This window comes from Epinephelus lanceolatus, chromosome 16, assembly GCF_041903045.1.
Source record: "Epinephelus lanceolatus isolate andai-2023 chromosome 16, ASM4190304v1, whole genome shotgun sequence".
NCBI classification, from domain to species: domain Eukaryota; kingdom Metazoa; phylum Chordata; class Actinopteri; order Perciformes; family Serranidae; genus Epinephelus; species Epinephelus lanceolatus.
In genome coordinates this window covers 12300313-12323742 of record NC_135749.1, presented here as the reverse complement: position 1 = coordinate 12323742, position 23430 = coordinate 12300313, and the positions used below count along the sequence as shown (strand labels likewise).

General features: G+C 43.3%; 1 protein-coding gene across 3 annotated transcripts in view; it reads left to right on the top strand.

The window, feature by feature from the left end:
• The first annotated feature begins 2588 nt into the window (after positions 1-2588).
• Positions 2589-23430, top strand: part of col16a1 (collagen, type XVI, alpha 1) — a 94075-nt gene continuing 73233 nt past the window's right edge. For all 3 annotated transcript variants that reach the window (XM_033636914.2, XM_033636915.2, XM_033636913.2), the window contains exons 1-2: positions 2589-2894; positions 9406-9520. In XM_033636914.2, the coding sequence (XP_033492805.1) occupies positions 9445-9520 (76 nt within the window). In that variant the 5' untranslated portion in view covers positions 2589-2894; positions 9406-9444. The remainder of the gene's footprint in view (positions 2895-9405; positions 9521-23430) is intronic.

The following is a 23430-nucleotide window of genomic DNA, read 5'->3' as shown; positions in this document are numbered from 1 at the left end:
CGTGTGTTTTTTTTAAGGTAAACTATATTCAAATTCCCTAAAATTCAGTTCAGAATAAAGAAAATCAGGTCAAGTAAAAATAAATAAATAAAATGAGGTTCTCAAATTAGATTGTTCAAATTCAGTTTCCAAAATTCAGGATAAAAAATTAAAACATGAACACTGTCTGCCAAATATAAGCAATAGGCCTTTTCCACAGCACACATTTTTACTTGGCGTAGGAAAAGCTCAGGTGAAACTGATGACCCAAACAGTGGCTCAGTTCCATTTAGTGTCCCAATAAGCTGTTCTAGTGGTCCAGTATGCACAATACCAGGGCCTTCACTGAGGGGAACGCCAGTATCATTAATGTTATTAGATACACCTGTCTCATGAGCCCTGTCTGTCGGGTTACTTTCTGTCAGTATGATACAAGAAAGTTGAACTGACGGGTGACTGGAAACTCCAGACAATGTTTCATACACCATTTTCTGTCAATTTGTAAACCAGAAAAAAACATCTGAATTTGCACTGAACATAACTTGCTGGAATTTTTCCAGGATGAATACATACATTCAGAATTCTGTCTTTTAAAGGAAAGTATTACATTGCTATTCAGAGATATTTAAATTTCAACATTTCCATTCAGCAGTGGGTACATTTTTAAAACAAGCTTTTCAGCTGCTCATGAAATTATTGTAGCCTTTCTTTGCTATCATATTATTGTGCCAGTAGCACGCACATGTGCTCAAACACTTGCCCAGATGTCCCACAGAGGCCTTATTACTGTTTCCACCAATGCTGTGAGTTCAAAAAGGTTTCATCCAGGTCAACATGTAGTTCAAAGGTTGCAGCATTGCTTGACAGCTGCAAAAGTCATTGATGGAGCACAAACATCATTCCCCTCTTACACAGAGGCTTTGCTGGAATTGACCTTTTGCTAAGCCCCGCCCCTTTGTGATGGTCCGACAAGCTGTCGCAGTAAGCATGGAGCCCACACTGTAATATATATTATCATATTTTTGGAGAAATGAAAGAGTGATTCAGAGAGAAGCAGACAGAGGGGTCTACAGTCTGTGTTTGAAGGATATATCCAGGATGTCAAACTCACTCAGCAGCAACAACAGGTTAAAAAGACAAATATAGTTAGAAGCTAAAGCTGAACTATAGGCTACAGATCACAGTGTAAAAGTGAACCACCACATCACAGCTGATCGCCACACAAGACAATGAATATAAAGGGAAACTTTGCTGATATTGAACCAGCTGTGTGGCATCGCAGTGTGTGCAGATGCACCTGGACCTCCACTGCCAGACTGTCGGGGAGCTCCGTGGGAAGTCTAACAACGTTCATCTGCGTACAACACGATGACACACAGCTGATTGAATATCAGCAAAGTTTCCCTGCTTCCCTTCACTGGTTCCTGTACAGCAGGGTCGGTCTTTGTTTCCCTATTATAATCATTACAAAGCAAAAGCAGCATGTGTATACATTCAGTAGGCTATATCTTCAGTAGCTAGCTAGCTAACCCTACACTTTTCAGGGTTTGAGTTTGGTTTTGGAACAGGGAAGAAACGTATATCTTGTTCCAACCTCTCCAGGTAACGCGTATCATTAATACACGACGTGCCCCAGGCGCAACATTTAGCTCCAAATCCACAAAACCAGCCTGGAAATGAAGGAAATCTGAGTCAGTGGAGCACAGCTGTGTTGTTGTCGGACCCTGGTCTGAGCCGGCCTGATGCTACGTTATGATTGGCCAGTCTGCGTCCGGGGTCAATTCACCAAGTTGCTGTTGCCTTCTCTCTGATTATGCTGTTTTAACTTTATTATCTATCTCTGGGCTAGAGGCTGATGAGAAAGTGAAAGATAACAGCTTGGTAAGGAAGTTGACCTCTGAACAGAGGACAGAAATAAATATCTTGAAGATACATGCAGTCCTCAGCACCTATTCAGCCACAGCAGAGGGGGGAGGCCCACATAAATCAAATGCCAAAGTGATATTTATTCGCCTCCTGAACTATTTACTTACTGACAATAAAGGTGGAATTTATGTGGCTATTAAGACGAGTGTTTCTGAATGGTCAGGGGCTGCAACCAAGGCCACTTTATGGATTGGATGCAATAAAACCCAGTGATAAAACAATATGGAAGCTGTGGACCTGACCGTCAATCAAAGGTAATGATGATAAGCAAGTTCATTAATTTTAATGGAATAAATTCCTCTTAATAATGCAGCAGCCGTGCTGCCATTATCTATATTTCTTGTCTTAATACAGTGCTTTAACCCAGGCTGAATGGAAGTTTTCCTTACCCTCCAGTAAGCCATGAATCAAACAGTGAGAGGTGAGGGGGAGGATGAGGAGGGTGAGGGGGTAGAGGGTACAGGGAGGGTAGGGGCCTTGGTAGAGAGATTAGAGAGATGCCCCGGGCTCATTTCCCAGCTCTGTGGACAAGGTGATGTCACCACACATTTTACTGAGGGATCTCCCGTAGAGGGAGGAAGGGAGAAAGAGAGGAGGAGAGAGGGGTGTTGTTGAAAGGAGACAGGAAGAGAGATAGGCAGGGGCAGGAGATAGAGAGTGAAGGAAAAAAAGTAACCGAGAGGAGGAAAGGAAAGGGGGGAGTCGAGGAGGGATAGAGAGACTTGGGATTTGGATTGTGTGCATGAGAGAGAAAGAGGAGAGGAGAGGGGAGGGGAAAAGTTGGACACGGACAATCTTGCAGCAACTTTTTTTCTTCTTTCCTTTCTCTGTGGAGGAAGCCTCAAGAAAGAAAGTCAACGGGACAAAAGACACACTGGATTACATTTGAATTGCATTTGCATCGCCCTGCAGGATTCCCCTGGATACGTACAGGCGTTTATTTCCGGATTAATGTGGTCGCAAATTTGTGGATTTATCAGTAGTTGAAGGTATGGCTTTTATAGACGTGTTGGCGATGCTTGAAGTGTGTGGAGGCTTTGTAAGTTTCAAAGAGACGTCGCAGTGACGGCAGTGAGGCTGTAGTTTGTGAAATGACTGCAGTGGAAGTTTATGCGAAACTTTTGCAGTGTTTCAACACTCTGCAGGCGTTATTATTCAGCAGATGACCAAGTCACTATTCAGCACAATATACAGTGCAAGCCCCTGTGGGATTATCACAGTGATAGTAAAGAAACATGTCATGATTTTAGGAGATAAATTACAACTCTGATGCACTCACTTTGTCCCAGTGGAGATCATTGAAGGTAAAGCTGCAGAGTATTCCTGACACATTGTTGTATTTCTTTATTGGATCTTGCAAAAAACTTTGAAACCACAACTTGTTGGTAGCTGCTGACAAAAGTGATGCAGATTTTCCCTTCATATCTGAGCCTGCATATGACACATTATGACTGTAAACCCTCATGGCATGCATCCAAACCCCCTGTGGCACGGAAAAGCCTCAGAGCAGCCCCGTGTTTGGATCTGCTACATGCATATCATTCAGGCTCAGTAATGTCTGAGCCTTGCACTGATTTCAGATCAGTGTCCACACTCTGAGTTCTTGCCTCTAACATGACCTGGGGGGGAAGTAAGTGCTGAGGAGGAATCTTGAAGTGGCATCTGTTTTCCTCATTACCCAGGCACCCCGTGTTTGCTGGTTTTGCATCCTGCCTGTGCACCCATCTTGAAAATTTTCTCTTCAACATTGTTGCACTAGCCTGTTTAATTCACCAGAGTGCTGCCTCTTGAGAGGAAATCTGTTTTATTTTCCTGATGAGATGTGTCAGTCTCTCCAATGTGTTTCCTCTTCACATTCAGTAAACAACGGATGTCTTTTTTTCGTAGGGTCATATCAATGAAAAACAACCTTAAAAGCTTGGAAACTCTTGTAAGCTGCAGTATCTCCAGGGACACTTTTCCTGTGCGCTAACAGGTTCTACTCCTGCTTCCAACCCTGGGGAATATAGTCCTGTAAACATTACAAATTAGTGTCCTTGAATTTTACTACGCATTAAATGTTGCCCACTTAACCTGCTGCAGGCTGCACATGCAGTGTTTAGCTGTGGGCCTCACACTATCTCTTTCATTTACTGCTTCCAGTTCCAGACTGTGCTGTGGGCCTGCAGCTGATTGTATCATCCACTTACTCTTTGCTTATTCAGGTCAGCAGTGAAGTGAACATTAAGCCATCAGAAATGGTCAGCATTCACCAGGTCATCCGCCTGCTGAAGGCTGACTCAACCATGCATAGTAGGCCAACCAGTATGGCATCAGAGTAGGCGTCACTCGACATAATTACTTCTGTATGAGGACCTCAAGTGCCCATGGCAGACGAACTTTGAGGCAGCCATGAGTAGAAGGAGGGTTGTATGTATTCAACACTCCCTCCTTTTTCTTCGCAGTCTGTAACTGTGTTGGCCTGTTTCTCATTCACAAATTTCCAAACGTCCTGCACACAGCCCAGTATGTAAGACTAGTAATAACTTGCCTCAGTCTACCCTGAGTGTCACACAGCTTCAAATATTGCCTTTGCTAGTTTGCAAGTATCTATTGCTCCCGGTCAGTGAATATCTGGAGTGTCTATCAAAGCCTCAGGGCATCTTTTGTTACTTTCATTCATGCCGAGCTCCCCGTTGTAACAGGTCTGCAGTGCACTCTCAGGTTTGGCCTGAAGCACATCTGAAGCTCCGGGAGCCAGTGTTGCTGTGTTGTTATGTTCATGATGACATATCAAAATTATAGTAAAGAGAAGCTTCTGACTGTCAAAAAACCTTCAACAGAAACGCTTCGATACTTCCTGTCTGGCAAAAAGAACTCCAGGCATGCCTGAAAAGATGGCAGCATATTGAGTGATGTCAACATCCATCTTCTTCTTATTGTTGCCATGCAAACAGCATGGCTCTTTGGATAGTAATGTCGGCCTGTCGGTCCATCACTTTGCTCCAGACTGAGACTGTCTCAACAACTGTTAGATGGATTGCCATGACATTTATTCTAGCTATTCATGTACCCCAAAGGATAAAGCCTCATGACTTTGGTGATCCCCTACCTTTTGCTATAGCGCCACCAGCAGGTCAAAGTTCTTACTTATTCTGTTAGATATCTCAACAGCTGCCTCTTGGATTGGCACAAAATATGGCCAAGACATTCATGGCTCCCAGAGCATGAGTCAGCTGACTTTGGTGATCCTCTGACTTTTCCTCTAGCATCATCATAAGGTTGACATTATAGTTGAGTAAAAACAGCTATTGGTTTAATTGCCATGAAATTTGGAACAAAGACATATGTGACAGCCAGTGCTAAGTGTTACTGTAAACTTTGATGATCCCCTGACTGGAAACATCAGGTCAAAGCTTAGTTTGTCCACTTTATGACCAAATACCCAGAAAACTATGACGTAGCCATCAGTGTCAGCTGTTAAGTGTAAATTAGTAAATGTCAACAGGCTAAAATGCTAAAATTAAGATTGTGAATATTGTGAACATTATGCCTGCTAAGCATTTTGTGCATCTGGCCGAAGCATCGCTGTGCTTAAAACTTTGATCATACTCCAGGATGGACATGGACATCAACAGCTCCAGACACTAGGGTTGGGTATCAGACTTTGTGGTTTTAAGAGTACTTGTCAAATTATGTTGAACTACTGAGTGGTTATTCACGCTAAATCAGTCGGTGCCAAATTCTAGTACCTGAAAGCACAAAGCTTAGAATATAAAGAGAGTAAGGCTATGTCACCTCTGCAGCTTGTTCAAGCTACAGTGAGTCATAGCAATGACTACCCAAAAGCGGTGGCAAGTGTGATTACACTTTTTAAATTTGACACTGACAGTGTTTACTCTGAGACACACACAGCAGCTTTCTTACTCTGTGCCCTTCTGAAAGACTGAGACAGGCTGAATGTTTAAAGGACAGGTTTGGGAGGGGAGAAGGAGATAGGGAGGCGGCTTATTTTGTCTGGTGTGTGAAATGTTATAAATAAAAGAATTGCACCTGTACTTATGAAGGTACTAAACATGGAGGGTTCGTGGTCTGAACCAAGACGACAAATTTGTCATTGCTACTGAATTCCAAGTACAGGTATCCTTTCAAATGTGAATGCAACCCACCCTATATTGGACATGCACGTGCACACACTTTTGGGGGCATGTGTACGTTTTCCACATGGGGCAACATGATGGCGACCTCCTGACAGCAAGAAGAAGCGCTCAATTGTTGGTTGTATTTGGTCAAACATCATAAGGAAGTGTGTGTGACCGCTTAACAAGAATAGGACCAAGGGTGAGAAATACAGTACCTACATACACTTCAGGAAACAAGCGTCCAGTTTCCTTTTGTAGTGCATGTGCAGTCAGGGTGCTTATAGTATGGTCAGTTGGGTCACAAAGTTTGGTCTGCACATGGACATACCCAGAGGGGTCTGCTCTGAACCTTGCGGACTTGGGTAGATGATGTAATTTCGGTTACGCTCATGGCAACGTGGAAACCATGAAATCTCTTGACTGCAGATTTCTATTCTTCTTGTGGTCACAGGGCTGCAGACAGTCCAACAACCATTTCACTTCTCTTTATGGATGCTTCTTTCTGCTTACTCCAATAGTCCATGATGTAACAATGGGCTTTGTCACAGTGTGTTAGCCAAAACTCATGAATATCTTTCTTCTTATGTGTCAGTCTGACATACTTTTTCTGTCTTTCTCATCACATCTTTGTATCTCTGCCCCCCTTGCCTTCTGTTGCACACATGTTATACTGTATATGTTATATATGTCAGTGCATGCATGCATGTCAAGCTGTCTACTGTTTTATGGCTGCATTCCTATCAACTTTTAGTGGACTTTCCTACACACTCTCTGCTAAGAGGACTTTCTCTGGAGGATTCAGTCAGGGTCATGACCACACAGTCAGATCAGGAGGTTGTTTCCACTGCCCAGCACCTAAACCATTCTTGACTGTGTATGTGTTTGTTTGTGCGAGTTAGAGCAGGGTAGATTGGAAGCAGATACCCAGGGAATGAGCCGTCCATCAATCTTGTTGCTACAGAATGCTGGGAGAGACAGCTGGAAAAGCAGTGAACCCTCAAATATTACATGACTGACACATTTATGCAGGGTTCTCCTATTTAAACAGATGGAAGGGAGTCTAAACAGTGGGCTACTGGTTCACTGTTATTTAATCATCCGTGTCTGGGTGGCTAATAAGCAATTCTCTTGTCGGGCCATAGAGAGGACATGTTTCATTTAACTCTGTCAGAGTGTGTTCCTCCAAACAGGGTTGTGTTGGGGCTGTTGTTCCATCTGTAAGCGCTGGCAATGATGATGAAATGTATGACAACAAAAATTGCTAAGCATTGAGCTCAAATTACCTCCATTGTTATAAAGGACAATATCAGTGCCTCTTTTGTCAGTGTATTCAAGCCATTAATAGTCTGGAACTCGTAGCTGAACTGGAAATAGGCAATAGGTCTGGACCTAGAACCAAAATGACCCCTAGAACTACTGAGCAGGTCTGTTTCTTTAAGGGAGACACATTTTTGTCAAAACAATACATCCATGCTGAAATGATAAGGCCTGTGTTGTGATTGTAGAGGTTGGTCACCACTTCTGTCCGCCAGGCTTTTAGCACTGGAAGACTTTCAGATCTGTCATTGTTTTCCTTCCTGTATTGGCTCCGTACTCAGTGACCCGATCACTCGCAGGCCTGCTTACTGGGCTCATGGCCAGCCCAGAGGCCAAGCCCAGTGGCCTAACCCCCGTACTTCCTCTATCTGCTGTGGCCAGCCGGGTGGCCCGTGAAGCTGCAGATGGGAGTCCGGAGAGAGGAGGAGAAAGGGAGACATCCATAGCAACACATATTAGGAAGCCTATTAAATTGTTTTGGACTATGGCCAGATAATAACAGCAATGAGCTGTAACTTTCCCTCAGCCTGTGTTCTCTGGACTGTGATGCATTATGTATTATGTACTGTGTGAACTTTCTTATTATTGTGATCATGTGGCATGAAGCCTGTAATAATGGCTGCAGCTTTAGAGTGCTCAAACTCTCTGTCTAAGGCTTTGATTAACTGTCCAACCATCCAACTGCAGGGGAAAACTTTTTTTTAAATTCATTCTTATTGCTGTTTAGCTTGCAGCTACTTTTATATAAAGTCTCCATGTTGTCAGCAGTTGTACACACAAATCAATTGTGCCATAGCGTGATTAGACAGTGTCTTGCTAGGATCTTGCTCTTCTCATAAAATGGCAACCTGGCCTTTTAAAATGGAAGAAAACAGGGCAAGCAACCACACACTGAGTCAGCAGCCCCCAAAATTGAATGCAAAATTCACAATGTGGGGCATGTCAAGCTGTCCTTGTTATTTCAGAGCATAATTTGAAACGCTGTCCTCCACCACATTGTCCTGTTAGCAGCAAGCTGCGGGCAGTCAGATCAGGCTAGATGGTATTCACACAGTGTCCTCCACCGGGCAGGAGCGCCACATTGTGTAGCCTCAGGGGAGCATGGGGTCATTTCTCCTGGCAGACGGGACAGGTGTGTGCACAGAGACACAGTCTGCTCGCCTGCCTGCCTTGAGGGCCCTGCTGTACCTGTAAACACTGCAGAGTTATAGGGTCCTCACACATGCTGAGGGCAAGTCCAGGTCAGCCGGGATGTGTTTATGTGAATCGAAGTGAGCACTGTTGGTGTGTTTATGTGCGTGCATTCTTGTGTGTGTGTTTATGAATAAAGGGTTGTAGTAAGAAGAGGGACTGTGGAGACCGAATGTAATGATTATTTAGACGTGGCACGTATTTTAATCTGTGCATGAATGTGTGTTTGTGTGTGTGCTTGTTGTTGGGCCACGTGGAAGCATCTGGTGTACACAACCATGGCTCCAGTGGAATAGTCTCCAGATGTGTTTGTGTGTTTTGGCCCCTCTGTGCGTTTGACTCTGGACCAACCAGCCTGCATGGAAATCATTTTACTTTCATGTGCGCATTTTGCTTTGTTGTCTTGGTATTTGTTTGCAGGAGAATGTGTACATTCTTTCTGACTTGTAGAATTTTTTTCTGGATATGGTCGTGTGTGTGTGTGTGTGTGTGTGTGTGTGTGTGTGTGTGCACTCGAATGCACTCTATCAGACATATTCACATGTATGTGTGTGTGTGCTTGTGTGTAGCAGCTGCCCAGTCAAAGGCCAACCAGATGGACAGGATAATGACTATGATCAGACTTTATAGAGTTACACTCCTTAATGAGGGACATTCTGGTTAATTCATATGCCACTAACAAAGCCTGCATCATACCACATAATTAACACATCAACTGTGACTGACTCATAAATATACATCAACTTCTATTTAGGAGTCAAGCATAATGTGCAGCTGTCGGCACAGTGAGCAGGCTGGGTGGCACTGTGACTGAATGGAGGAAGGATTTGACTTTTTTGACTTTCTCTTTTTCTGTTTGTTCATCTATCAGCTGGTGGCTGGGGTGAGGTGTTTACGGAGGAGCGAAACCATGTGGCTTCTCTGCTCCTCTTTGACTCTGTTGGCCCTCAGCTTTGGATCATGTGACCTGCTGACATCAGAGCAAGGTGAGTTTCCCCTTACCTGCTGGAGTTTCTTGAAAATTCAAGTGGTGGTAATGCAGGATAAAAAATGTGAACTACAGAAGAAAGACTACATCTGAAAATGTAATATTCTTACCTTTTTTACTGAGTTTGTTTCAATCTCACAACCTCTTGACGTCAATGGTTTGTTTGCTTTCCTCACTTCAGTTTTTCCTCTAATGATCTGAATTGAGCTGCCAGTTTCATTCAGTGACAGGCTCCGACAGCTCTGATGCAGATTCAACATGCTGAGTCAGCCGAAAGACTCTAAGCTAAACTAATTATAATCAGTTCATCCTTGATCCCAAGTGGACAGTCGTGCCAGATTTGAAGAAATGCCCTTAAAGCCTTCTTAAGATATTATGTTCAAGAGAATGAGGTGGACATATGATCACAATGGCCTCAGCCTTTGAACACCAAAATTGAATCATTCCATCTTTGAGTCCAAGTGGACGTTTGCGCCAAATTTGAAGGAGTTCCCTCAAGGTGTTCTTGAGCTATCATGTTCACAAGAATGGATGGAAATCCGGGAAATAAGATGAGTTCAAAACCTAGTAAATGGCTTGACTGTGTATGAAACACTGAATTGACCAAAAAACAGCCAAAAAAGGCTGACAAGTGCCCACAGTGCGGGAAACACCCCAAATGCTACGGCGAAAGACGATCACTGACGATCGTCGACTGTCCGTTGGCTTGGTCTGTCAGGGCCTTTAAAGCTTTCTAGATTAGCACCTTGGTGAGCTTCAGAGGCGCTGGTTGGAGTCTCCACTGGTTATCTGGAAACCTAGTGGAGGTCTCTGCTCTGAGAATTAACCAGACACAAAGCCCTGTGTAAAACCACTGCTCATTTATACCTTCAGACAGAACCCAGACAAGCTTTGTACCTCCTGGCTTTATGCCAACATAAGCCAACTAGCTGCCAGATGTAAGGCCATATTTCTGTATACATATCAGTGCAGTATCAATGTTCTCATCTAACTCTCAGTGAGAAAACAAATAAACTCATTTCCAAAAAATTGGACAAAACAAGATTAAAAAATAAGATTTAATATAACATTAAGATGAACATTTATTCCAAATTGGATGTGAAGAAAATTCAATAACTGCCTGACATTAATAGCCACTGTGGAGCTCTAAAAAAACTGCCCACCATTGAATCTATGGATAAAAATGTTGAACGGCAAAGGCCACAAAAATTACTAATTGCACTAAACCAACTGCTTCTCAGAACAGTCCTCGTTTCTTCATTTAAATGCTAAAAAGACAATAAAACCATTCAGCAACAGTTGTAACTGAGACAAATTTTCAATCTGAAGTTGTATGCTTGACCAACTCGTCACGCTTTGGAACCCATCTGAGTTTGATGGAACTGTGTCCGTCTGTGTCTGAGCATGTGTATGTGCCCCGAGTGTATGATGGGACCCAAGGCTGCAATGAAAATGGACTGTAATTACAGCTTATGTGCGTTTCGTGCTGGTGGCTGTTGGTGGCACGGTGGTCAAGCTGTGGCAAGGATGTGTTAACCATGTGTGGTTGTGCTCCTCTTCGTGAGCAATCAATCATTCTGAGTGTCTGTGTTTATATATATAGGAGAAATGTGAGTTAAGATTTTCAATGTCTATATGTGCATAAATGAAATTGTGAGCGTGTGTTAGAGTGAATGTGTTTCTGTATGCATCCAGGTGTGTCTGCGTGTGTGTGTGTTTGTGTGTGTGCGTGTGTGTGTGTGTGTGCAGAAGACACAAACAGACAACTAAGAAATCAAGAGGCAGAGTGGTGAATGGAATTCTATTTTACTGTCTCATTTTTTATTTATTTCGTTCCCAACTGTCATACTCCCTCATCACACTGTCAGTGTGTTCTCAGGGGCCGGCTCTGTGATATCACTTGGGGGGCCAAACAATTCTCCATACTGTAGCTCGTGGCGCTCTGGAGGGAGCTTTGTGGAGGAGGGAGTGTCCCCCTTGGGAGACCCTAGTCAGAGCTTTTCAGATGAGACTGAGTCAGCTTGCAGCTCTCCTGAGTCCTCGCCCCCAGTGGCTGGAAGAAAGTGCTTTCTCAAGTGCAGCTATAACACTTTGTCACAGCAAGCACCACACACACTCTCACATACACACATTCATCTGACTCATCCAAATCTCTCCTTACTGGTAATTTGCTGACATTACAGCAGGAAAGCAGGTTTAAGTAAAACTAGTGTTGAGGAGTCGAACTGGATGATTGCACTGCAGCTCTGCAGTGTATCAGCCATAGAGACTAGTCCCCATAGTTGAATTAAATTGCTGAGATCCCCTGCCTTTAGTAAAGTGATGCTGATATGTTTTTTGTGCACCACAGACCATATGCAGTCTAAAGTAATAGATCTGTGTATTGATTTGTTTTGACTCAGTTTCCCTCCTCCTGTGTCGGAGCTAAGTTGTATGTTTTCTGATACCAGTGAATTGCAATAGTAATAAGCTCATTTGCACACAATCATAAGTGAGGGAGGACACGCAGCGAGCAGCAGAAGCAGACAATACATTACAGGGCCTGGCTCATAGTACAGCTTGTTGCTTAGGTTAGGATGCAAATAATTAAAGTAAGTATATGCTGTATTTGCTTCTACACTGAAAATAGATGATATGCTGTAGCTCCTTAAAATCCAATCTAATAAAAGTAGTCTGGAACAGGAAAAAGCCAATATCTTTGACCTTTGACCACCAAATCCTAATTAGATCACCCTTCAAAGAAATAATCACTCAAGGTGCTCTTGAAATGTTGCCTTCATTAGAATGGGACAGACGACAGAAAATCCAAAAACACAATTCCACCATCTTGTTGCCAGGCATAAAAACAAGACAAGGTCAGAACCTAGTATATGGGTAGACCATAGGGGGCATTCAATTTGAAATGAGGGCTTTTAATTTGAAACAGAAAGTAGCGGCATTCACCCAGTCACAGACTTCTGCGTAGACCCCCTGTTGATGTTCAGCAGGAAAATCCCTGTGTGTCCCCAGTCACAGCAGGGGGGTCTGCTTTCTCCCGAGCTGTACTCACTGATCAGCTTCCTTTTGGCTCAGTTTAACAAAACCTTCCTTTCTTGCGCTCCGGTCGGTGCCATGGGCTACTTTCGGAGCGAAGTTCTGACAATGTAAAACATCCGATTTATCGTTCTACCTCTAAAAACAACATGAGAGGCCTTTTCACTCTTTTAAAGGATAGTTTTTATCTTAACGCCAGGGCCACACTGCCAACGAAGTGCTGCGAAACGCAGCACACTGAAATTCTGGCGTGAGCCCGTTCACATCAGACGCGCATTTCTCCACGCCGGTCGACAAGCGCTTCTGCTCCCAGCTGTTGTCTCCGTCACATTTGGGGCTGTTTTTCCATCATGGGTATCTCTCTGTTTGCGTGTGTGTGCCCCAACCCCCTATAGCCGGCCCTCTCTCTCTCTCTCTCTCTCTCTCTCTTTCTTGTGTGTGTGTGTGTGTGTGTGTGTGTTAGTGGGTGTGAGTGTGTGTGTGTGTGTTCATCTCTCTCGCGCTCTGTTTAGATACCACTGACTAATATGTACAGTACAGGCCAAAAGTTTGGACACACCTTCTCATTCAATGCGTTTTCTTTATTTTCATGACTATTTACATTGTAGATTCTCACTGAAGGCATCAAAACTATGAATGAACACATGTGGAGTTATGTACTTAACAAAAAAAGGTGAAATGACTGAAAACATGTTTTATATTCTAGTTCCTTCAAAATAGCCACCCTTTGCTCTGATTACTGCTTTGCACACTCTTGGCATTCTCTCGATGAGCTTCAAGAGGTAGTCACCTGAAATGGTTTCCACTTCACAGGTGTGCCTTATCAGGGTTAATTAGTGGAATTTCTTGCTTTATCAATGGGGTTGGGACCATCAGTTGTGTTGTGCAGAAGTCAGGTTAATACACAGCCGACAGCCCTATTGGACAACTGTTAAAATTCATATTATGGCAAGAACCAATCAGCTAACTAAAGAAAAACGAGTGGCCATCATTACTTTAAGAAATGAAGGTCAGTCAGTCTGGAAAATTGCAAAAACTTTAAATGTGTCCCCAAGTGGAGTCGCAAAAACCATCAAGCGCTACAACGAAACTGGCACACATGAGGACCGACCCAGGAAAGGAAGACCAAGAGTCACCTCTGCTTCTGAGGATAAGTTCATCCGAGTCACCAGCCTCAGAAATCGCAAGTTAACAGCAGCTCAGATCAGAGACCAGATGAATGCCACACAGAGTTCTAGCAGCAGACCCATCTCTAGAACAACTGTTAAGAGGAGACTGCGCGAATCAGGTCTTCATGGTCAAATAGCTGCTAGGAAACCACTGCTAAGGAGAGGCAACAAGCAGAAGAGATTTGTTTGGGCCAAGAAACACAAGGAATGGACATTAGACCAGTGGAAATCTGTGCTTTGGTCTGATGAGTCCAAATTTGAGATCTTTGGTTCCAGCCGTCGTGTCTTTGTGAGACGCAGAAAAGATGAACGGATGGATTCCACATGCCTGGTTCCCACTGTGAAGCATGGAGGAGGAGGTGTGATGGTGTGGGGGTGTTTTGCTGGTGACACTGTTGGGGATTTATTCAAAATTGAAGGCACACTGAACCAGCATGGCTACCACAGCATCCTGCAGCGACATGCTATCCCATCCGGTTTGCGTTTAGTTGGACGATCATTTATTTTTCAACAGGACAATGACCCCAAACACACCTCCAGGCTGTGTAAGGGCTATTTGACCAAGAAGGAGAGTTATGGAGTGCTGCGGCAGATGACCTGGCCTCCACAGTCACCGGACCTGAACCCAATCGAGATGGTTTGGGGTGAGCTGGACCACAGAGTGAAGGCAAAGGGGCCAACAAGTGCTTAACACCTCTGGGAACTCCTTCAAGACTGTTGGAAAACCATTTCAGGTGACTACCTCTTGAAGCTCATGGAGAGAATGCCAAGAGTGTGCAAAGCAGTAATCAGAGCAAAGGGTGGCTATTTTGAAGAAACTAGAATATAAAACATGTTTTCAGTTATTTCACCTTTTTTTGTTAAGTACATAACTCCACACGTGTTCATTCATAGTTTTGATGCCTTCAGTGAGAATCTACAATGTAAATAGTCATGAAAATAAAGAAAACGCATTGAATGAGAAGGTGTGTCCAAACTTTTGGCCTGTACTGTATATAAACACACACACATATATACATCGCATTTGTCAAACGGGGTGTTTTATTTTGAAATTTGTTTTATTCTGAAAATTGACTGGATGCTGTTTTTGTTCCTTTGTTTGACTTCCTGCCCAGCTTGACACATTCGCTCGAGGCTCACGCAGAAAATAGACCAGACGCTGAAACGATCGATGCAGGGCCGGCGCGGCCGGTGTGGATGACACAATTGGTTAACATGGGCGCTGAAAGGAAACTGGCTTCGCTTCGAGGCGCTTCGAGGCTATTCGTAGCGCTTCTGCGTCCGGTGTGGCCCTGGCGTAATACAACACTCCCTTGCAGAATGTAAATTGAAAGAGTTACGAGTCACCGTAGTCAAATCTCCTCCCCATAGTGGCAGGAAAGCACTAACTTCACAGAGCGACAGTAAAAATGGGGGCACAAAATCCACAGTCCTTGCTACGTGCAAAGCATGCATTAGGAACATAATGAGAGGCTCCGGGGCTGGCGAAATTGAGTGCATATGGTATGTGAGTGCTTTTAAGAACTCAGACTAATAATTTTATATGATGTAATTGTAATTGAAACAGGATGTTGTGGAGGGACATTGAACAAAGGCTTTAATGATTAAATGTTATGTTTCCTCTCACTGGGCTTGCACAGGTAGTGCCTGAACGTCACTGGCAAGAAATGAACTTGAGCAAAACACTTAAACTTGTAACTGCTTCGGGGTTGCTGCTTCATGAATGAACCTGTCCTACAATGTCTCCACTCTCTGCGGAAAAAAAGTGCAGTGGGAGTTTCATCAGAAGTACATACAAGAAGCTTAATAGGCGTGCAATAACTCTGAAACACCATTAACTCGGTGAAGTAATATATACCGCACAGTGCATACAGATGACTGACAGGTGATGGACGTGTTTTCAGCTGACATATAAGCAACCAGTTTCCTTTTTAAGTGTCTTTTCTCTGATGGTCTAATCCAGCCTCACTTACAGCACAAGCACACAGGTTGCCAGACATCATGTCAAACAACACAGTCTCCTCTGAGAAGCGTACAGACATCTGCATGTACAGTCTAAGTTTACTGCTGGGAAAAAAAGCTTGTAAATGTGTGTGTCATGGGTCCAGTCTGTGTGCTTATGCGAGCATTTTGTATGTGGGCCAGGGGCCTACAAAGGGGAAAATGAGTGAGCTCATCTTTTTAAAGTGCAGCGCTTTAAGTCTTTTCCACTCCTCTTTGCTGCAGTTTTATCTGTGGAAAAAAAAAACAAGAATGTTTTCTCTTGTCTGTCTCATTTGGCCGAGAGGGCAAGCGAGACAGACACGCTCACCCTCTGTCTCGATCCCTCCTTCTCTTTTATCATCGTCTCAGCTTGTCATCTTCCCCACACTCTAACCTTACACAGGCTACACTGAATCATAGTATTGAATCATCAACTACACCACCCAGCATGCCTCTCTTCTTCCCACGTGTTGCATGTGTTTAATAGCTCTGCGACTTGGAAGACTCTCCCTCTGAGTCTGACTTTCTGCTGATCAGCAGCCCAGTCCAATTATCTTGGAATACCACATTGTAAAGCACATTCAATAACTACCATAGCCTCTCTTATTACGAACCACACACCAAACACTCTGACACTGTGAGCACACTTGTGACCTCTTCTCCCTAATGAAAGCAGTCTGCCAAGTGTTTGCTGCTTCAGAAACAGAATTAAAACTCAGGAGCAGTTGGTTTCAGTAGATGCTGGCCACAACAAGGCACTGGTAGATAAGGCCATTGATTCTTAATTCTTCTGAAGGTTGTTAAATATCTTCCAAGAAGCAAGAAAGGTCATACGTCACTTATTTTAGCTGGGATGTTGCAGTGGGCCAGCTAGACTTTTGTTCTTTGTTATACTAAATGGATGAGTGGTACAAGTTATATTGGAGTGCAGTCACTTCTTGTATAGGGATGCATTTACAAAAATTAAACGTTTGTCCTTGTCTGACACCTTTCTCTTGTACACTGTCCAAGTCAAGTGTGAGTCTGCATTCATCAAAAAGTAGTGGTTCATTTCCCTAAAGACCTCAGATGTCTTGATTTTTTTTTAATCTTTGGCAAGGTGGAGACTTGGGGGAACACTCACAGCAGTGTGCTGCGTGACTGCCAGTATAGTATCATTACCTGCTTTGGCAAGACTTAAACACAACCCCTCAAAGAGCAAGTGAACCCAGCCAACACCATCCAATCTCTTTAAGGCTACATGCAGCTGCTAGCAGGATCCTGGAGTGGCACTCGTACTATGTGCTAATTAGCTTGTCAACAAGCAAACACTTTCCTTTGATCACAGCTTGAGAGGAAATGGGGTTCAAGTTCCGCAGTATGTCCTCTGCCAAACTGTCAAGTGCCTGGGTATGCAACAGTCCACTAAAATATCATCCATCCTCTGAGTTATTTAGGCATAGCTTGTTTATCCCATGAGTGTGGGCAGAAGTCTTACACTCCCACTAATGTAAATGCAGCGTTTAACTTGATTCACAGCTTTAAATGTGGTATCAAATGTTTTAAAGTGTTTACAAATGTGATTTACCCATATGCAAATAAAATCTCAGCCTCTTAGGGTGTTGTAACATCAGTTATGCTCTGTCAGCTTTGTGTCTCTTTCACACATGCATTCAAAAAGCTTTCATTTATGTACTGAGCTCTTTAGTTTCTGATGTTGTCCCTACACTTGCAGATGACAAAGTAGTTCATTTCCTGAGCAAACTGTTTCCACGTTAAAGCTGCAGTAATCAATATTTTTTTGTATTAACAGTAGATTAAGTTTGGCAATGTATAAAGTGAACAGGGTCATTAATAGTGACAAATCCAACTGCATTTCCTCTCAGCTCTGCAGAACATTAAGCATCTTTCAGCTCATAGTTTTGGTTACAGACATGGATGTATAAAGAGAACTGAATACAGCGTTGGAGGCAGGACCTCGTTTATTGATATAAAAGTTGCTCAGTGGCACATGAAGCCAAAAATGTTCAACTGTCAAGTATGAAATTACCTGGATGATTAGCAACCTTCCACATCATTTGGCCCAAAGAGCAGGCACACGAGAGACTTCCGCTGGCTAAGCTGGGTATTTCCGGTGTAGTGCTTTGTTTACTTGAATAGGGATAAAATAATTTAACTGGGCAGCTCTTCTAGACTTTCCAAATTGATCAATTCCTGACAGTGAAAGGAGTCATTTTGCGGGGGTTGTGACGCCCAAAAAAATGTATCCACTGATTTATAGATGTCTGTTTCACAACGTAGGTCTACGTGAAAAAGTTTTTTGGAGGCCAATGGCATCATGTGAAGGGCATGGAAGGTAAATTGCCATTGTTTGGCCACTACGGAAAAGGGCTTCAAAGCCTAGCGCACTTCATAGGGAACTGGTTACATGGCCTGCAAGTTTACTGTTTTGACTCATCAGTCTAGCTTTAGCTTTCCTGTAGCTGTAGCTGAAGGTGTAGCAGGCAGTTTTCAACAGTGACAATGACAACCATGACTCCATCCTTGGCTATCATCCATGTTTTCTTTTTCTTGGCAGTTGCTACCCGGTGAGTGTTGTTGTCCCTCTGTCTAGCTGGTGCATCTCGCTTACGTTTTTCCACCCACTGAATTTTTGCATGTGGATTGGAGACACATTTGCATTTACACTTGTGTCCAGTGTGGTCACAATGCGTCCCTGACCACCTTCAGAAGTGGTTTGGCAGATCGGATAACAATCCGTACTCAATGCGTGTCGAGTGTATTAACACCTGTACTTTCATGTGGTCAAGAGCAATCCGATCACAAAAAAATGCATGTCAATGCACGGTGTAAAGGGGGTATAAGATGCGTTGTGACTTGCTGTTTTCAACTCACTGTTTTCTCTCTGTTTGGACTTTGGGGTGAAGGGTAGGGCGCAAGGGCTGGGAAGAGTTGCACTTGATTTACAAAATAAAAGACAAAAGGGGCAACACTGATAGACTCGTCATGTGACACAAATTGTTTTATATTAATTGTTTTGTTTTGAAAATTAAGGGAACCCATAATTGTCATTGAAAATAAAATCCGATTAATCGTCCAGCCCTAATATGCGAGAAATGTGAAAGGCTCGTCTTTCCTCTGACATGGCTTGGCTGTTCAGGTACTTCTGAGCAGTCATGACAACAAAGAGGAAATTATTGAACCTGGAGCCGGGCATAGTGGCCATAGTAGTGGCCATAGCGTTCCGCCGTATTCTTGTCTGTGACCCCCGTTCAACCCACAACCGGCAGGATTCGCCTTTCGTTTCTGCTGCTGGCTGAAATCTGTACTCGCACAGCGTGCTCCTGAATGGTTTCTTTTGCTTGCACAAAACTATTTTTAGTTGCAAATGCGAGTAAAATGCTCGCACTACAAGTAAAAAGAAATAAATAATAACGTTCACTGTTTAAAGATACTCAATAGCTCAGCTATTACCTGAAATTCCACTGGAAAACAAACCACTGCAGCAGCATTTTGAGTGCCAGGTGGCCAGCGCGTGCCATTATTGGACTGCAAATGGACACTCACCCTCTTACGATTGGACTTTGAACTTATCCCACAGTAGTGGTACCGTGAGGTACTGAAGTACTAGGGTACTCCAACATTATGGTATCATATGTACCGTGGTGTTTTAGTACCGTGGTCTACCGTTGGTACCAGTATACCGTGCAACACTAATTGGCAGAGGCATTGGCTACCGGCGATCACTCTGAACATTGTTGTTTCCAAAGATCACCACCTAACAGCACCACCCTACAATCTACTGCACAGCGAAGTTGCTGAAAGATGTTGAGCTGATTAAGCAAGCTTAAATACAAGCTGATGAAAGTTGAGTAAAGTCATACAATGTTGAGCATGAGCTTGATAAGATGAGTCTTAGATGTCCTAAAATGGCCACTGGTAGATAAGACAGTCTTCAGGGTAAAAACCACCTAACATAACTAAACATCTTCACTTCCTTCCTCTCTACTCTCCTGTGTTCATTCTTCCTCCACTCTCCAACATTCTCCTCTCTTGTGTTGCTTGACTTTTCATTGTTCTGCCCACTTGCCTCTAGCCAGGATTACTCCTGACAAAGCCTTCATCTTGATTCTGTCTGATGGAAATGGAGCTGTGAAGAAAAACAAAAAAGAAGAGACAGAAAAGAAAGGTAGATCTTACCATATCTTGACTTAAAAAAAAACCTGAGATAGGAGATGTGGAGATAAGCTCTCTGTGTATGTGTGTGAATATGCGTGTCTTTTTTGTAAGGCAGCAGAGTCTTTGTGGGGCTGCAGAGAGTGCTGAGTCAGCAGATGAGGTTTCAGGGTGGACCAGTCAAGTTATAAATACAGCGTTTGTGATTGTGTATGTGGGAGAGGAAGAGGGTGAAAAAAACGATGTAATAAATTGTGAGCGTCAGAGGACTGCTTGATACTTCCTGTACTTTCCACTATATCTGTTACTTTTTTCAGAAGTCACATTCAATTCATACATTTCCTTTGACTTTTTCATCTTAAGTTTCCCTCAGCTTACAACAACATCACGGTCTGACATCTATCTCCTACACCTTGATTTGTACTCGCAGACAGTGATATGTAAAAATGACACACTGTGCAGGCATACAGGCTGAAACGGGCTGTGCTTTCAAACAGCCATTTGTGTTCTGAAACCAAGATGAGCACAAGCTGCAGGGTGTCACTTGATGAACTTGATAAAAGGTGATGAAGCGCAGAATGTGATTTAATTCTTTCGTGAGCCGGCCTCCGTGAAATTAAATTCCTAACTCTTAATTAAAGTCAGTTGGATGTTATTATTTAAGTAATTATATTAGGCTCTTTCCCCTTGTTTTGATGAGACTTCCAGTCTGTTAAATTGTGGTTGGAAACACAGACAGTGTGTTGCTCTTGCATGCTGCAAGGCGACTCTCCATGCAGCTCACCCGCTGTTTCATCAAAAAGACGTTCTCAACAACTCAATCCATAAAGCTAGGAGACACAAAAACATAACATTTGTTTGAAGTGCATTATTATACCCAGTGTCTAAGAAAGAAAGCTTTTTCTTTTGTCTTCTCAATCATAGCACCAATAGATAGCAACCTTTAAGCAAATCCTACACCTGGATTAGCACCTGATCTTTAGTTTATGCTTCTGCATACACAATTGACTGTTAGTTAAGCCCCATCAGCCCCAGATACTGCTGCTATGCCTTTCTATTCTCGCAACAGTGACGTATATACCACTCAAAATTTGCAGTCATTTTTGAAACAGCTCTTTACACAGAGGAAGACGGAAGTATCATTCTGATTTCTAGCTGACAATCATAGATTTTATCAGCCGAAAACAGACTCCCGGAAGTGTGCTGGGCTCTGAAGCCAATTTTTGTAGTTGCCAAACAGTGGAATTACAACTTCTGGGTTTGTCACATGATGCCATTGGGCCCAAAAAGACTTCCTCTGTAAGACTTACACTGTGACAGAGATGCCTATAAATCAACAACCCCCACAAAATGACTTGTTTCAATACTGGGAATTGATCCATTGGGTCTGATAACATTCAGCCTGGAGCATTATTCAATAATTTTATCCCTATTCAAGCCAACAGAGCGCTAAACGGCAAGTTAGCTGCTTGGCCAGCACACTTAAGCCACTCAGCTCATGACAGTCTGTTGTGCACTTGCTCTATGGGCCCAGCGATGCAGAAGATCCAGCTAATTACCTGGGAAGTTGAACTTCTTTGCTCTGTCCCAGGCAAAAATTGTATGTGAGGCCCACGTGGGTTAGCCTGGAAATCCAGACCCAAATCTAGAAAGATTTAGGGTCTGGCTATGAGTAATGCAAATGGCCCAACTCGAGGGGCGGCACCAAGCATGCATTTGAAAATATCACTGCACGCAATTGGATAACACTACGACCAATCAGAACAATACACGGGGTGACGTATACGCTTAGCTACCAGCGGAGCTAACTGGTAGATTAGACTCTTGCCGTATCCGGTCAGCAAAAAACCTTCTTGCAAAGGAACGATTCGAGCGCCGTCTTCTGTTCCTCTTTTAGAGAAAAAGCCAAGTCTAACTCGTTCATTGTAGCGGCCAAAGCCGTTTCGAACAACTGGTGTTCATCTGTAGCTTTCTTGCAGTGTTTCCTGACTAATTCCGGACTTCATCGTCGCAGTGCTGTCTGTCATCTGTTTAACTTGCCTCTGGCCCGCCTATATCAGATACACCGATGTGATTGGTGCAGCACCAAGGGCATGGGTAATGAGCATCATTACTGATTGCCAGAGTGACTCACTGAGCAAATTCAAATTGTGCTCTAGCAAGAACTCTGGATTTCCAGGGTACATGTTGGTTGTAAATGGGCTGAAAAATGGGTCCGACATGGGACTGTCCATGGGTTCCATATTGCCAATTGCCCACATGGATGATTTACCCAGGTGGGCCCCACATGGGTCATGCTATGGCCACCTGGATACCAAGTGGGTATGGGCCCAAAATGGGCATCTTATTTGGGGCCCACTTGGGTAAACCTACCCATGTTGGCAATTGGCATGGGGGCAATATGGAACCTGTGGACAGTCCAATATAGCCCACATTCTTCAACCCATTTACTACCCACATGGACAACAAATGTTTGCTGGGATGTGAGCTTGAGCAGCTTTCATAGGAATGAATGTGACCCAACCTCCAATGCTGTATCCAATTCATCCATGGGCTGAAATGGGCTAGCATAAGTGAAGGCCAACCCTGAAACTCATTTGGACAAAAACACTATCTCTAGGCCAGTCATTCCAGCTGTTTTGTTTAAAAACTGGCAGGGTCCTAATTATGGACATGGGAGCTACATACATTATGTAGCCTGCTGCTAAAAGACTGAGGCTAAAGCTGCAGCTTGCCTACTATCTAATGCTGGGGGTCAAACTCATTAGTTCATGAGTCACACACAGCCCAGTCTGATCTCATGAGAGCTGGACTTGTTGAACCATTGCATGAGAACCTCTAAATAACACCTCTGAATGTGTCCCTTTCTTTTAGTGTAAAATTAGCCTTCAAGTGCATTCTGAAAATGTTCATTCATTAAAAAAAAAGAGATGATGAACAGCCTGCAACAAGAAAAGTCGGTGCAGTTTCGGCAATATGACTCAATTTCTCCACATTAAGTCAGTCTACTACTCACTGCCATTACATGTGCATTTTTTGCAGTTTATCTTAGTTCTTACACTTTAACTTAGGGTGCTTTCACAACTGTAGTTCAGATCATTTGGTCCGAACCAGAGGGCAAAAATGATACATTGCTGGATTTTAGCTCTGGTTTGGTTCCTGTTCACTCTGATTTTTTGCAAACGAACCACGAGGAGTAAACATGAAGCTCTACCGACTGACAGGTAACTCTTTGATTGGACAGTTTGTCGTACTGCATCATCAGGGTCCACGTGGGGAAATCAAATTCCAGTGACAGACCTTTATTCAGCAGCACTTTAATGCTTCTAAAGTGTTTATATTTATGTTCTTTGGTGTCACAAACAGCTCATAGAGAAATAACTGATCATAAGCATTATAAGCAGGCTATTATTAGACTGTAGATCAATCGCATGTCATGAGTAATGACTAACAGAGACAGGATGAAAAGAGGCGTCTTGTACAGTAATGATTCCCGGCTTAATACTGTGGGATCACTGTCACACACTTTTTAATGGACTTAAAGAACAGACACAGAGTTGGATACAGT